We start from the raw sequence: 16009 nt of genomic DNA on the forward strand, positions 1-16009 counted from the left end.
TATTACCCAAAATTTGTTTGACTTTTTACTCCTATAAAATTCATCTTTGAAAATGGATAATATAAATCCATTGAAGAAATATGAAGCTCCCTTAAGAACTATGGTAACTTTAGTTAAAGAGAGCTATGAAGCAAATCACTCATACATTATTATGAAGTCCTAACACCTAGAATCTGTAACTGTGGTCTTATTTGGAAATACGATCCTTGCAGATGTAATCAAGTTAAATGAGGTGACAATATGATCACTTAATGGATCCCAAATCTGGTAACTGGTATCCTTAAAAGGAGAGGGAAATTTGGACCCAGAGAAGTCGTTCTGAAGATGGAGGCAGAGATCAGAGCAATGCATCCACAAGCCAAGAGAAACCAAGATTGACCAAGAAGGTCAGAGGACCCTTCCTTGGAGGCTTTAGAGAGAGCAGGGCACTGCTGAGCTTTGCTTTCACACTTCCAGCCTCCAGAGCTGTGGGAGAGTAAGTTTCTGTTGTTTCAAGACACCCAGTTTGTGGTAGGTCGTTATAGCAGCCCTGGGAACCTAATACAAAGAAGTTTAAGACCATGGAAAGGACATCATCTGACATACGACAGCACTTGTGAAAAGCAGCAACAAAGAGCTAGAAAACAAACCTCCAAGCAGCAGATTTACAAGAGGTGCAACCACAGGCCAGCTGGCCCTTCAGAGGAGGGAAGGCTGGACCCTGCGCAGGGAGCTGCAAGCTCCTGCACGGATTCTGGGGATGGCCGGTCAGCCCAGGACTCTCTGAGACACTACCTGGCAGGCCTTTTGTGACTAAGCTGTGGGGTGTTCAGGTCACTAAGGCAGTGTTTTAGGTGGGGGTAGGGGTGTCTTCCTGTAACATACAGCTAAGGAGCACAGGCGCTGGTAAGAAGCCCCCACGGCTTCAGGGAGAACTATTTCACAGAAATACCCATTTGCAGACCTATCTAATTAGCTATTTAAAATCCACACTCTATTTCAACGAGGAGCAAAAGGCTACGTGCTAGTGAGCCTAGATTTGTAACTGGGGAGGGTCGTGCCTCTTTGTCAATCCCATTCCATTAGACTGAGGCCAGCTCCCGACGAAGCCCTTCTCTCCTGCCATCTCCATGTGGTCCAGCACCTTCCTGAGAGTCGCCACCCACACTGTGTTCCTTAGAACTCCCCTTCCAAAAATATTTTCTTACCTCTCCTCTTCAGCCCACAGCTCCTTCTCCTTTTAAATGAAAATAATGGGGATAACCAAAATATCAAACCTAAACAAATTTAGAAATTTAAAAATCATTCTACTCTCTCATGACCATGGGCCCCGGCCTATATTAGAAAACCAATTACCAGGTAAGCAGTCATTAAATAAATTTAATTATCTTGTTTATTATTCTTTTGATTGTTAAAATGAATGAAAAGTTATAGAAAAGAATTCAAGTTGGGAAAGACAGAAAAAAGTTAAAGCAGCTAAAATAACTTTTCTTGAGGGAACATCCCAATAAATAATCTTTCTTTTCCTGTTTATTCTCAAGAAAGAACAAGACAAAATAATTCTTAGAGCTTAAACGTCTCCTCACAGGTGTTTCAGAGGGGAACTAAGAGGTGTCCCGGGGAGCAGGGAACAGGCGTGGGGCGAGAACACCGCGCTGCTGGGGGACACCGCACCTGCGGCGGCAAAAGAAGCTGCGTGGCCAAAAGAAGCAAAGTGTGGACATGTTTAAGCCAGGACGCCTCTACTGAAGGCTTTTACCTAGTGGGAAAACAATTTGCTTTTACTGACTGAGGAGGAAGAAATACTTTGAGTAGTGGAGCAGTTGGTGAGAGGATTTAGAGGAGCACGTGGTCTGAAATCTGCAGTCTTCCTTGGGAGGGGCTGTCTTGGAGTGAGTTTAAAAGAAAAAACAAAACAACTCCAGGTGAACTGGAAAGGCAGTCAGCATTTATCATTCCCTGGGGTCAGATCCTGGGTTTAACAGGTTATGCTGTGCAATGTTCGCAGAACATATCCTATTGCCTTTTAACAGATTTTAAAAAGATGAATTATTAAAATGACCTATCAACTAAGTGATCCCAAATCAGGTGTGTATGATTCAAAGCACTTATTTTAGAACAAAGTCAATTCTCCTTTCCACTATACTGATATATCTTAAGAAGTCATCATTATAATATCTGCAACTTACTTTAAATTTTCAGCACCGACAGAATGAAGTTGCATGTGTGTGTGTTTTAAGTTACAATTCAGAGGCAGCTAGTATTCTAATCAGGAAGCCATGTGAGCATTCTTTCAGAATTCTGAAGAAACACTCCATCCACTCCAGACACAACTACTGCAGGATTCTGCCCTCTAGTCCTCTGATCAACTTTCTGAATGCCAAGTTGGGTTTTCTTTGGTAAAAATAGTGTTTTGTTAAATAGCATAAATGGAAGATAAATGTTAGGAAAGAGATCTCAGTGGTGAAGTTAAAGATATTAAGGCTATGTAGCAAAAATATATTAAGGCTTTCTATATATACAGACATATAGATCAATGGAACAGAACAGAGTGCCCAGACATAAACCTAGAGAATTACAGTTAATCTCCAACAAAGGAGGCAAGAATATACAACAGAGAAAAGACAGTCTCTTCAGCAAGTCATGTTGGGAATACTGGACAGCCACATGCAAATCAATGAAGTTAGAACACTCCCTCACACCTTACACAAAAATAAACTCAAAATGGCTTAAAGACTTAAATAAAGGACAAGACACTATAAACCTCCTAGAAGAAAACATAGGCAAAACATTCTCTGATATAAACCGTAACAACGTTCTACTAGGGCAGTCTACCCAGGCAATAGAAATAAAAGCAAAAATTAACAAATGGGACCTATTTAAACTTACAAGTTTTTGCACAGCAAAGGAAGCCATAAGCCAAACAAAGCCATAACCTACAAAACGGGAGAAAATATTTGCAAGTGATGCGAATGATAAAGGTTTAATTTCCAGAATATAAAAACAGCTCATTCAACTTCATAATAAAAACAAACAACCAACCCAATCCAAAAATGGGCAGAAGACCTAATCAAGCAATTCTCCAATGAAGACATACAAATGGCCAATGGGCACATGAAAAAATACTCAGTATCACTAATTATCAGAGACATGCAAATCAAAACTACAATGAGGTATCACCTCACATCAGTCAGAATGGCCATCATTCAAAAGTCCACAAATGATAACTGTTGGAGAGGCTGTGGAGAAGAGGGAACCCTCCTACACTGTTGGTGGGAATGCAGTTTGGTGCAGCTGGTATGGAAAACAGTATGGAGATTCCTCAAAAAACTAAAAATAGACTTACTATATGTTCCTGCAGCCCCACTCCTGGGCATATATCCAGAGGGAACTCTAATTTGAAAAGGTACATGCACCCCAATGTTCACAGCAGCACTACTGACAATAGCCAAGACATGTAAACAACCTAAATGTCCATCAACAGATGACTGGACAAAGAAGCTGTGGTATATTTATACAATGGAATAGCAGTCAGCCATTAAAAAAAATAAAATAATGCCATTTGCAGCAAGATGGATGGATCTGGACATCATCATTCTAAGTGAAGTAAGCCAGAAAGAGAAAGAAAAATATCATATGATAACACTCATATGTGGAATCTAAAAAAAAGACACTAATGATCTACTACAAAACAGAAACAGACTCACAGACATAGTAAACAATCTTATGGTTACCGTGGGGAAACAGGGTGGGAAGGGATAAATCGGGAGTTGGAGAAATATTTACTAGTAGGTATAAAATAGATTAACAGCAAGTTTCTACTGTTACATCGTAGATATTCAACATCTTGCAGTAATCTTTAATGAAAAAGATGAAAAATATGAAAACGAATATATGTATGTGTATGTAGGACTGAAACATTATGCTGTACACCAGAAACTGACACATTGTATACTGAGTATACGTCAATTAAAAAAAAGGTATTAAGGCTATGTATGCAAAACATCTTTTAGAGACACCCATAGGCTGTGTGAAATGGTCTAAGACTCCAATGAGGTCTACGACCTGAAGCCTTGGAGATGGTTGTAGAGTCTGGATCAGTGACCCTGGGCCAGCTATTAGCCTAGGAGGCTTTCCGTTGCCTGGCTCTGGTTCTGGCCGTAGCTGAATCCTGCTTCTAAAATATTGCTACAGCTGCTTAAAGAGAACATTTTATTCGAGGCATAGCAAGTCAGAGAGGCAGGACTTCACTGAGCTTGCAGAGGAGTTTGTATTAACAGAGCTGTTCCAGCTTGCTAATAAAAGTTCATTTAATAAATGTATGCATGTGTGCCAGGCCTTGGCCTGGGGCTTCCTTGCTCTGCTGTATGGTGGCAAAGCTGGATGACAGAAGCTAATTCTCACTTATCTCACTTTCTAGTGGCTGATGTTGTCTCTGAAAGAATCTAATGCATGTGCATGCAAATTGGCTAATTTAGATTATAATTCTGTTCCTCAGATCACTTGTGTCAGGATCACGTGAAGCTTAGAATTCTTCAGTTTCTCAGCATCCTGCATTGTGAAGCTCTAGGAGTGGGGCCTGAGAATCTGAATCCTAATGAGTTCCCCAGGTGATTCTCCTACTCTCCGAGGATTCGGACAATGAAGGTATAACCAAAGAAGCATCATGATCATTTGCCGACGGCATTTTCCAATGGCAGACCCACGACCCATGGGGGAGAAAATATGATCCTGACCGCTGGGTTTGAAAACCAGAATCTGCAAAGCAACAGTAAATTGCTCGCTATAAAGCCCTCATATCCTATAAACTCTATGCCATAAATTTGCGGTTATAGCTTTTTGCCTAGCCATCTACATGGAAACAGATCAAAACTTGCCTTAGGCATCCAGCAAGCTCACGCATGGCCGAAGATATACCACCATCATTTGGATGAGTAGGGATTATCAATAGCTTTCCAGTGGACTACTGTGATCCATTTCATGACAGCAATGGAAACTGTTAGCCAAAAGCTCATCACGTTAAATATGTTTTTGGAGCAAAACCAGTCTGGCCACTGGGTTGCTTTTTCTCACATCAATAAGCCCAGTTTATTCACTCATCAGACATCTTGTCTGACTTTCATATACTCATCAAATATCTATCGAGAAACTTTTAAAAAGCATGTAGCTTTAACTCCCAGTGAACACCGTGGAAGATAAAAGCAGCAAAAGGTCTCGCTCAGGACTTCTTTGTGTTGTCACTCGTTACCGTCATGACGCAGAGGGGAGACACGCTGGCACAAGAACCAAAGGTCTTGAATTCAGGGGCTGGCCATAAACTCAGCGGCAAGTCACTACAGCTCTTAGGACTTCTATTTCTTCTTTTAGATAACTGGGAATAAAATACTTGCTTTGCTTATTTTTCAGAATTTACTAATTCATTTACAAATACTTATTGGTCATCTGCTATATTCCAGGAATTTTTCTAGGACCTTGGGGGAAACAGCAGGAAACAAAATGTACAAAATGACTGTTCTCAAGTAGCTTTATTTTAATACTTAGAAAAACATATAAAAATGGTGATTATATAAATATATCTATATAAACAAATACATTGATATGTGGATATTAGTAGGTATATTTTCAGAGGCAAATATATGTACACATTATGTTTTTTAAAGCTTAAGCCAAAGCCTTTTCTAAGGATACAGTGTATTTTTTTAGATCTCAAATTGTGTGATTAGACTGAGAAAGGCAATAATCTAATGAAAGATATACTGACCTAAATGACACACCCAGCGTTTTAATAAAAGGTATCCCTATATTTCATTAATGAAAAAAATCATTTTCTGGCAGGATGCCTTTCTCAAATTGAAAATGTCCCAAGTCTGTGCTAGAACACTCTTTCACATATAGTAGCAGAATTTATCATTAAGAGAATCTTCCTTTCCACTAATCTCTTTATTACTTAAGAACCAAGATACCTGTGATAAGATGGATTCACATAAGGCAATCTGTGTAGGCAGCCTCTTAGAAGGCCCCAGTGACCCCTGGCTCCTTGTGTAATCCCCTTCCTTTACGTGTGGGCTGGATTTGTGACTCATTTCTAACAAATCGTGTATTACAGAAGTGATGGGATGTGATTGCCAAGACTGGATGATTGAAAACAAACAAACAAACCACCTTTGGCTTCTATCTTGTAAACTTTCTCTCTTGTTTACTGGCTTTTCCCTCCCCTCTCCTTCCCCTCCCTACTTTTCCACTTTTCTCCTCTCTCTCTCGCCCCTTCTCTCTTCCCCCCACTGCACCCCATCATCTACAGAAGAGATCACTTCAAGAAGAGAGGACCTGAAGGATCACAGCCTCCTGGAGAACAGCCAGCACCAACTGCCAACCAAGTGAGTGCACCTTCCTGGAAGCAGAACTTCTAGCCCAGTTAAGGGTTCAAATAATGCAGCCACGGGCAACAGCTTGTGTACAACCTCATGAGAGGCCCCGTGGCAGAATCACCCAGCTAAGTTATTTCTGAATTTCTGATCTAGAGAAACTGTAAGATAATAAATGTTTGTTGTTTTACATCACTAAGGTTTCAGGTAATTAGTTACACAGAAATAAGTAACTAATATATAATCCAAGGACCTGACTCTTGAGAATAATATTATGAGAATAGATGGATTCAGAATCTCATGCGTTATACCCAGAATATTTGAATTGGACTAGAAGACTACGTGACATCATATTAATACTTTATCATGAAGACACATAAATCTGCCCCTCCTTTTAGTTCAGTTGGGTTGCAGTTTGCTTTTTCCTAAGATCTACTGAGTCCTTTGAATCAACATAAATACTTCATTGATTCAACCTTTATTGAAACTCCATTTTTAGCAATGTATTAGTTAACCAATAAAAATGGAAGTCTTACCTCCAAAAAAGTACTTCTCGCTGGTCTTCACTTGAAGAGGACTGTTAGTCCGAACTGCTGACGCCTCGTCTCCATCGACAGTGAGAATAGCAAAATTTTCCTTTGCCAGGAAGCGGACCTCATGCCACTGGCCATCATTCAACCCAGAACCTGTCAGACACAAGAGAAAAGACAGGTTCTTTTCTTAAGATGGTGTAGTTTAATTTTTAATATCAACAGTCAGAACTTTTTAAGTAAAAATAAATATATTTTCATCAAGAAAAATTCAGTGCCTGTTACATGTTTCTTTTCATGTTTCTTTAACATTATAAGCAGCTCTATCCTCTACTGGACCAAATAAGGCATAACATAACCCAATCAAGTAGGGAAATAATATTAATGTGTCATCAGGGTGCTTGAGAAAATGAAGAGTGAATAAAGTTGCCTGGGAGGTGATGGTGACCTATTTTAATTCAATAACTTATTTTCTGGTTCGCTTTACTAGACTCCACTCTCAGATAACAAAAAGGATTTATGACTTTTATCTAATGTCTCTTTGTTATTTTTTGTACTGTTACTGTCTCTCAATGACCACATCTGGCAAGTATAATTTCTAGAAATTAAGGACTGAAGAATAAATGTGTTATGTGCAGTGAAGGGGAGCAGAATATGCCACCCCAAAATATGCCATTTTGGCATATTGATTATTGTGAGTAAAAGTTACTTAAGAAACAGCCAGTACAATAAGGATACTCTGACCCTCCTTTGTCCTCCTGAAAGCAGGAAATAAACCCCGCATGTGAAGTGTTCTCCCCGTACTGGGAGGGTTCAAGGCTTCCTCATCACCAGAGAGAGGACAGTTAGGGCCGAAAAGGCCATATAAGCAAACTTGCTGTTCCTTCATTAATTTACTACCCCAAGCCCACACTTCTTTGACTTGTCAGTTATTCATAAAATTATTTTTTCTTTATCTAAAAGGTACAAAATCTACCTATGTTGGTCACTTCAAATCTCATATTTTTGTGCACTCCCACACATATGAAATTACCTTTGTTCTCTTCCTGTTAATCTATCCTATGTCAGTTTAATTATTAGATCAGCCAAAGGTCCTAGAAGGGAAGGAAAAGTCTTCCTCCCTTCCAGTGCTAATCGACCACTAATGGGCATGGGAAAGGAGACCAGGATTATCTGATCATTGGCAACTAAGATATCTTTATAATGAAGGAGGTTATACTTAAACAAATAAACACCAACAACATAAACCAACAACTCCCTAATGATCACATTTCACTCTTGCCTAGTACAAAGATCTTCAGAAATAGAAAATCTATTAAGTTTCTCCATTTGACAGAAAATAGCTTAAAGCTGCTGTTTAGTGTGTGTTCATTTTACAAAGACTAATTAGAAAACAAAGGAGCCAACAGAGGAGAACCGCCTTTGAACATAAGAAACTGGGAAGGGTTTAAGTAACACGAGGAGACACAGTAGTCTGTGTCCAAGTGGCTTTCCTTCACCTTATAAAGGCCAAAGCAGAGGGGAAAGATTTTGTTCTAGGCTGCTCCAGATGGCATGATCTAGACTCCACAGGTGGAAGTTACTAGAAGACACAGGTCAGCCTCACAATGAAGAAGCCTGGCACGTTCAGGTATCGAAAAATGGAGCGCGAGGAAATCAGTGACGCACAGGTGGCAGCTCCAGGCCTGCAATCAGAGGTCTGCAAACCCCAGCTCACGGGCCAGATGCTGCCTGCTGCCACCTGTTTTTGTAGATCCCGAGAACTAAAAATAGTTCACACATTTTAAATGGATGAGAAGAAATAAAAAGAATAACAATATTAAATTATATGTGAAAATTATATAAAATTCAAATGTTAAGTGTCCACATAAAATTTACTGGAATATAGCCACACTCATTTGTTTACGTTACTGTCAGTTTTACAGAATCAAATGGTTGCTACAGACACTGTCTGGCCCACAAAGCCCAGACTACTTACTCTGTCTGTTCAGTCCTTTACATCCTTTACAGAAACAGCACAGACTAGAGATTGGTTTACACTACTAAGCAGAAATTTTGTTTTAAGGAAAAAAATTAAGACCTGTTGGGGCATAGAAGATATCACACCCAGGTACTATTAATTAATATTATACGACTAAATATCATTACAAATGTTCACCCCTTGGGTATATTTTTCAAGATTTTCAAATTTTAACTTACTAAAACTTACTGAGCACATTTTATTTCAATGGAGGAAAACATAAAAGCCCAGCTTTAAAGTAATTGATACTAAATAATTTTCAAATTATGAAATGTACAATAAAAATACATATATAAATTTTTGTACTGTGAAAATACTATGATAACACCCAGTCTTATTCTAAAATTAAAGTCACTTAGCTGTCAGACATGTCATAGGGTCTGCTGATATGGTTCCTTCTCCAGTAGGCCGCTTTTGGATTCTCCCACAGAATTGATTCATGGAAGACTGTACCTTCACCAGAACAGCTTCCTTCACAGTATAAAGTTGGGTTTAGGGTTAATTAGCCATAGAAGTGTATGATTTTGATTTTGGCTTTTGTTTTTGCCTTTACAATGTGATAAACCCTGCTTTGAAATGCAGTTTGGGGGCATGAACCCCAAGAACAGAAGTAAATGTTCAATCCTAAATAATAACACATTCAGAGGAAGTCACTTATAAGATATCTTCAGTTTTTCTAAATGGTACACCAGAAAGACTTCCCAAAAATTCTTATGAAAACTTCCTCATCACAAAGTTAATTTATAAATGAAACATCATCAGCTTAATTGTTCACAGCAAAAAAAAAGTCTTTTATTCCATCAGATTAATGTAAAAGGGTTATTTTATTTTTTCAAGAAACTTAATTACTAGAGAAGTTGGACCTCAGATAAAAGCAGCCTTGTTGATAGCAGCCACTGTTGCATCTGAGCTTAATCTGTGATTTCTATTCATTTTAATTCCAATTATTGTGCTGAACTGTTAATGTTAATCATCAAGAGGGCTTTTTTTTTTTTGTAACATGTAGATAAAGAAAATTTTAAAGAAGCAGCGTATTTTCCTTTGAGCAGTCAGATCACTCTTGCCCCACTGAAGAATGAACTTCACTATATGTGGGGGCCCACTCCTACCATCGACTGCTGAGGCATACCTCCTGCTGATTAACATTAACAGTTCAAAACAATATTTTACAGAAAAAAACTCAAATTACAATCCCCCATAAATAGATGAGAGAACTGAGTCTAATAAAGTGTAGGCATCCAGTAGATGGTAAATGGCAGCACTGAGAACTGGGACTCAATTCCAGAGGCTGAGTTCTTACAAACAACGAACTAACCAAAAAAAAAAAAACCTCAAACAACTATGATAAAACATGAGCATCCCTGATCAGAGTTCTTTTATACTGTATGTGCATGCACAAGTGTGCGCGCGCACACACACACACACACTCACAAATACGCACACATTTCCATCTGCCACCACATCTGGAGGGAGCTCAGTTTCTGGGCATAGCTTTGTCTCATACAGCATTAGGGTTGTGAATACACTGAGACAGCTTCCAGCTTCATCTGCCAATTTTCAGCACTTGTGTCATCAGATTTTCGTTGTATTAGAAAATCCCACTATGATTTAGTATTTTCTTACAGTGATGCTTTTCCCTTAAAGTTTAATTTGAATGGAAATTTTATAACTTTGAGAAGAAAATTCTAGAATTTCTTCTTCAAGGCATATTAAAGCCCAGGATTATTCATTTAAATCATCTCCATCCTTTGTGAAACTCAGCAAAGAGAACTGTGTGTTCACTCCTTTCATTTTGTAATGAGTGGATCAATCAGTGATCTTGAACATGCTATTGTTTGTCAGTCTGCGAAGCTGAGACCCTAATCCAGACCTTTCCGCACTTAAACAACAGTTCTTCCCACTACTCAGAGCTCAGCCATTAAATTCTGTGGTGTGAAGAAAGAGAATGCCACAGTTTCAGCACAATTTCCCTCTGCTTATGTCCATTCCCTTGAGTGCAAGGGAGACCTGAACAACTTTGAATGAAACAGGGACTAATGCATTTTGCCTTTATCATTTCCTGGACCACGTGCCACCTGGAGGAAGAAGTACATAATTAGCTTGGCTTCAGAGAAGCTACATGGAATAGCCTCTTGAAGGTATTTTTAAAAACTAATAATGTTGTTTAGTAATCTTCAATTCACATGAAACATTAATGAAATTTAAGAGCTTTTGGAATTTAACATATAAAATTCACTCAGAATACGATATATATTTATATCGTAACATATATATCATAAGATATATATTTACAATACCAATACATTATTCAGAAAAAATGTGCCATTATCCCAAGTTATATCAGAAATGTGTGAGTCATAAACAACAAAGAACATGTCACCAAACAGGATTAAGGCATCACTTCTCATTTGCTGTTAAACAGATGGTATCCCTTCACTCAATATTCTCAAGCCAATGAATGTCTCAGAATGGAAAGATTCACCATGGACCCATAATCCCAGACTCAGTAGGGTCTTGGTGGCTGGAGAATCGCTCAGGACCAGATCAAAAAAGGATGCTAGTTATTGATACTTAAAAAAGAGACCCATGTCTCATATGGCTAACATTTCCTAAGAGCCTCCTATGTGCCTGATACTACCTAACTTGGTATATGTCAATTTATTGCCTCTTCTCAATAGTGAGCAGCAAGATGGCAGACAATAGCTAAGAGGACTGACCCAGGAGCCAGGCTGCCTGTGTTTGCTCTGACCTTTGCCAACCTGGGTAGATTACTTAACTTCTCTGTGCCTTAGGCTTCTCTCCTCTAAAACGCAAATAGCAGTATCCCCTTTACAGACTGGTTTTGAGGAGTAGATGAATTTAGTGTTTACACAGCATTAGAACAGTGCCTAAGACTCAGGAAGCAGCATATCTGTATCCGTATCAGGAGGTCAAAAAACAAGGAAAGTTGGTGAGTCCCATACGACAAAGAAAAAAGCTGAGACTTAACAGTAGTATTTTTTCTTTTGGGATCATTGCATTGCAGTTACAAGTGTTAGTGTGGTTATAAATAAACCTTCTAAACAAGTCAGCAATATACTAACATGTAGATCACGAAAATATATATATATATATATAAAAATATATATATATATATATGACAGCTGGGAAAAAAATGTGTCCTAACATTACACTAATTGGCACTTGAAACTTTGAAAAACATGTCTAGTGACAACATTAGACCTGGGGAAAAAATATCTGCATTCAAACAACTTAGGCTGAAGATGATTTGTTCTGCAAAAATGCGTTAGATGACTCACAAAGTTATGACAAAGACACTGATTTAAAGCTTCAAGGGAAGAAATTTGAGCAAAATTATTTCCAAAAAGTGAGAATGAAAAATAAACTTTCTAAATTATTTATGTATGTACTTTTAAAAACAATAGCAATTAAATAAATATTAGAGACATTTTCACCTACAGCCGTAAAAGTTTATACATGCAAGCTACTATCAAGGTATACAGAAGGTACTCTTAATTTTATCTCTTTGGGAAAATGGGGGGACTGCCTTATACTTGGGGTCACATTCTATTCAGGCTCACGTGTAACAGAAGAGACGGAGAGAGGATGAAAAGCCAAGGGTGTCTGGCTTGCAGACTCAGCCGCGGAGAGGCAGAATAGCGTGACGGTCAGGGGCACAGACTCCGAAGTCAGACATTTGGATGTAAGTCTCATTTCTAAAACAGAAACGCTATGCTGTACACCAGCAATGGACACACTGTAACCGACTATACTTCAATGAAAAAAGACATTAGATATGGAAAAAAAATCCCCAAACAATAAAAATTTTAAAAATAAATAAAAATCAGTCTCATTTCTGCTCATCTAATAGTTGGGCCTTCAGCAAGTTAACTGCTTTATGCCTCAGTTCCCTTCTCTGTTAATAATACAAGTTTCTACGTCACAGGGTTGTTGTGAGGATTAAGTGTACATGTCGTCACGTAGAACAGCACCTGGCACACAGGTAGCACGTTCGCTCTCCGTAGGTACTAGCTATGGTTTCTTATTCAGCGAGTAAGCCCAGCTCCCTAAATAGCAACTTGGGTAGTTGTACATTAATTCCGTAAGTATTAACTATTATAAAATGATTAAAAATTGGTTTTCTTTATGAACAAATGCCTGTCTCCCCATATAAATCCCCCATGTAAGTCTTGAGGAATCTGGGGATTTGGAAAGGTAGCTGAATATACATCTCTTGTTAACATGAAGGTCAACAATTTCTGAAGCCAACTTTCAGCTAAACAATAACAGGTCTTGTTCCTTCATAGTTATAGATGCACTTCCTCCTCCTCAAAATGTGGGTTTTTTTCCCAACGAGATTATTCAATAGATGTAGTTCTGAACGTCTTTGGAATATTTTCAAAAATTAAATCCAGTTCCAAACAAGAATTTTCCCTGGTGACTAACTTTGAGAAGACTAGTATAAACTGTAACACATATTTTCCAAAGTATTTTTGTTCTAATAATATGTACTACTGGGACAATTTTGATGCACTTTTACACTTAAAGATAATTTGAATTTACTTCATGATAGATACCTCCAGTTATTCATTAATTCGTAACGATAAAAACGTTTCAACTGCACGTTACAGAAGGAAACTGATGTTTTTACAAAGGGTTTTTAATCTAAAACCAACATCTTTGAAACCATATTCCAACTTCTGGGTTCAATTTCTTTCATAAGATAACGAAACTGTTTTATAATATTTTCTCTAACATCTCCCTAACTTATAAGTGCTAGAAAAACGTATTTTGTATGCAAATGTGAAATGTTAATGAAGCATTTTCTATCTAGGCTGACTTTCTAATGGTATTATTTTTAAAGTAAGACTCTTGAGGTGGTTGCTTTGATTGAACAAGAAGAAACAGATGTTACTCTTATTAGAGACAAGGAGAAAAGGCTGGTTTAATGAATACTGAAAAAAGAAGGTATTTAAAATATAGTCACAAACCAAGATGTAACATCTGTTTGAAAATGCTTCAAATAAAATTACAATGAGTAGAGTTTTCAGTCTTTTGCTTAATATTCAATCTTGAGAGAAAGATTTCCAAGACAATGAATCCATCTTTGAGCAGTTATAGTGTTCTCTGAGGTGCTAATATATAAGTTATCAGTTGTCTATTTATGCAATAATCAGAAAAAGGTAATATAAATCTTATATAAATATGTAATATGCTATTTCTTATGTGATCTACATAAATTCCATATTATAAGGAACTTGATCCAATTTAATCTTGCTCACTTTTACCTGCCAATTCAAACCACCATATAAATGATCCATTTCAATCAAACAGAACATGTAATAATATACTTGGGAAGGCACAAAATACACTTATTTTTTCAAGCTGGAGAAGTTGCCAAATGCTTTTCTGTATAGGTATAGACAGAAAGTACTCTAGGAAGTATTTTTGTTCTGAAAGGACCACTTGAATGAAAGCTGTAAGTTAGAAATACACATTGGGGAGAGCCTACTGCATGGCATTTGTAATGCACTGTTAGATATGACCCCTTCATTAATTTAATATGTAGACTCTTAGAGATGGGATGAATTCATTTCTTTCAGGCATCCAGAATCTTTTGAGAAAGAAAGAGCTTATATTCACAGATTTTATTGCACTGCCTGCACCTTAGGGTTATTTGGGGGAGCTTTTAAAGTTTCACACTAGAAATTCCAAATCATTGCTGAGGAAATTAAAGATGTAAATAAACAGAGATATATACCATGCAACCCTAGTCAGAATCCCAACACTAGTCTTTGTAGAAATAAAAACAGAAGACTGTAACATTTATAAGGAATTTTAAAAACCTTAAATATTCAAAATTATCAAAAAGAAAAACAAAAGTGGAAGATTTATTGTGTGATCTGAAGATTTGTTATAAAGCTACAGTGTTCCAGAAAGAAATCAGAAACAGACCCAAACCTATGTGGCCCATTGTTTTTTGACAGAGGCTCTTAGGCAATCCTATGGAGAAAGAAAAAGTGAGGTTTTGCTTCTTTGTTTTGTTTCAAAAAACAGTACTGAACAACTGGACAAATAAAGGGAAAATGTATCTTGATTTCTACTTTACTCAACACACAAAAATTAATTCTAGATGGATTTTAGATCCAAACACAAATGCCTAACTATAAAACTTCTGAAAAATAACATAGGGTATCTAGGACCTTGGGGTTAACAGATTTCATACAGGACATCAAAACCACTTGACAAATTGGGCTTCATCAAACTTTAAAATTACCGCCCATGAACAGACACGGTTAAGAAACTTCAAGGTAAGACAGAGATCAGAAGAAAATATTTGCAACAGATAATATCTGATAATGGAACATACTGAAATACACTAAATGTTCTTATAAATCAGTAATTGAAAGACAAAAATGGGAAAAAGTCACTTCACAAAGAAAGGTAAATTAATTACCCATGATCACATGGAAAATTTCTTGACATTATTAGTCTTCAGGTAAATTAAAGCCACAATAACATACAGTTTTACACCACTTCAGTGGCTAAAAAGTAAAAGTACCAACTAGGCTCTGGATCAGTTTGAACTCTCATACATTGCTGGTGGGGTGTAAAATTCTACAATCCCTTCGGAAAACTCATTGGTAGTTTTTATATAAAGTTAAACATATAATAATCCTATGACCCAACAACTTCTCTCCTAAGTATTCACCTACCAAAATCAAAACGCATGTTGCAAAAATACTTGTATAGGAATGTTTTAGCTGCTTTATTCATAATAGGGACTAAATTGGAAATAATTGTATGTCCAGTGTATTTCAAACAAGGAAATATTGCTAAGTAAGAAGGAAGAATGGATTAGCGGTTCAGACAACGCTGTTTTGCACGAAAGAACATAGATACAAAAATAACATGCTGAATGAATCCTTCCATACGAAATTTTAGCACGTGCAAAGCTGTTCTCTGGAGATAGAAATCAGGACCACTGTTGCTTATGGGGAGTAGGTGCAGGTGGGAATGGACTGTCAGAGGCACAAGGAAACTTTTTGAGGTAATGAAATATTCTATATCTCAGCTGGACCGTTCGTTGCATAAGTATATATATTTATCAAAAT

At 37.5% G+C, this 16009-nt stretch overlaps 1 protein-coding gene across 3 annotated transcripts in view; it reads right to left on the reverse strand.

Moving 5' to 3' along the window:
• CNTNAP2 (contactin associated protein 2) overlaps positions 1–16009 on the reverse strand; it is a 1833097-nt gene that overhangs the window by 860571 nt on the left and 956517 nt on the right. For all 3 annotated transcript variants that reach the window (XM_064487267.1, XM_064487269.1, XM_064487268.1), the window contains one exon: positions 6881–7030. In XM_064487267.1, the coding sequence (XP_064343337.1) occupies positions 6881–7030 (150 nt within the window). The remainder of the gene's footprint in view (positions 1–6880; positions 7031–16009) is intronic.

This window comes from Camelus dromedarius, chromosome 7, assembly GCF_036321535.1.
Source record: "Camelus dromedarius isolate mCamDro1 chromosome 7, mCamDro1.pat, whole genome shotgun sequence".
NCBI classification, from domain to species: domain Eukaryota; kingdom Metazoa; phylum Chordata; class Mammalia; order Artiodactyla; family Camelidae; genus Camelus; species Camelus dromedarius.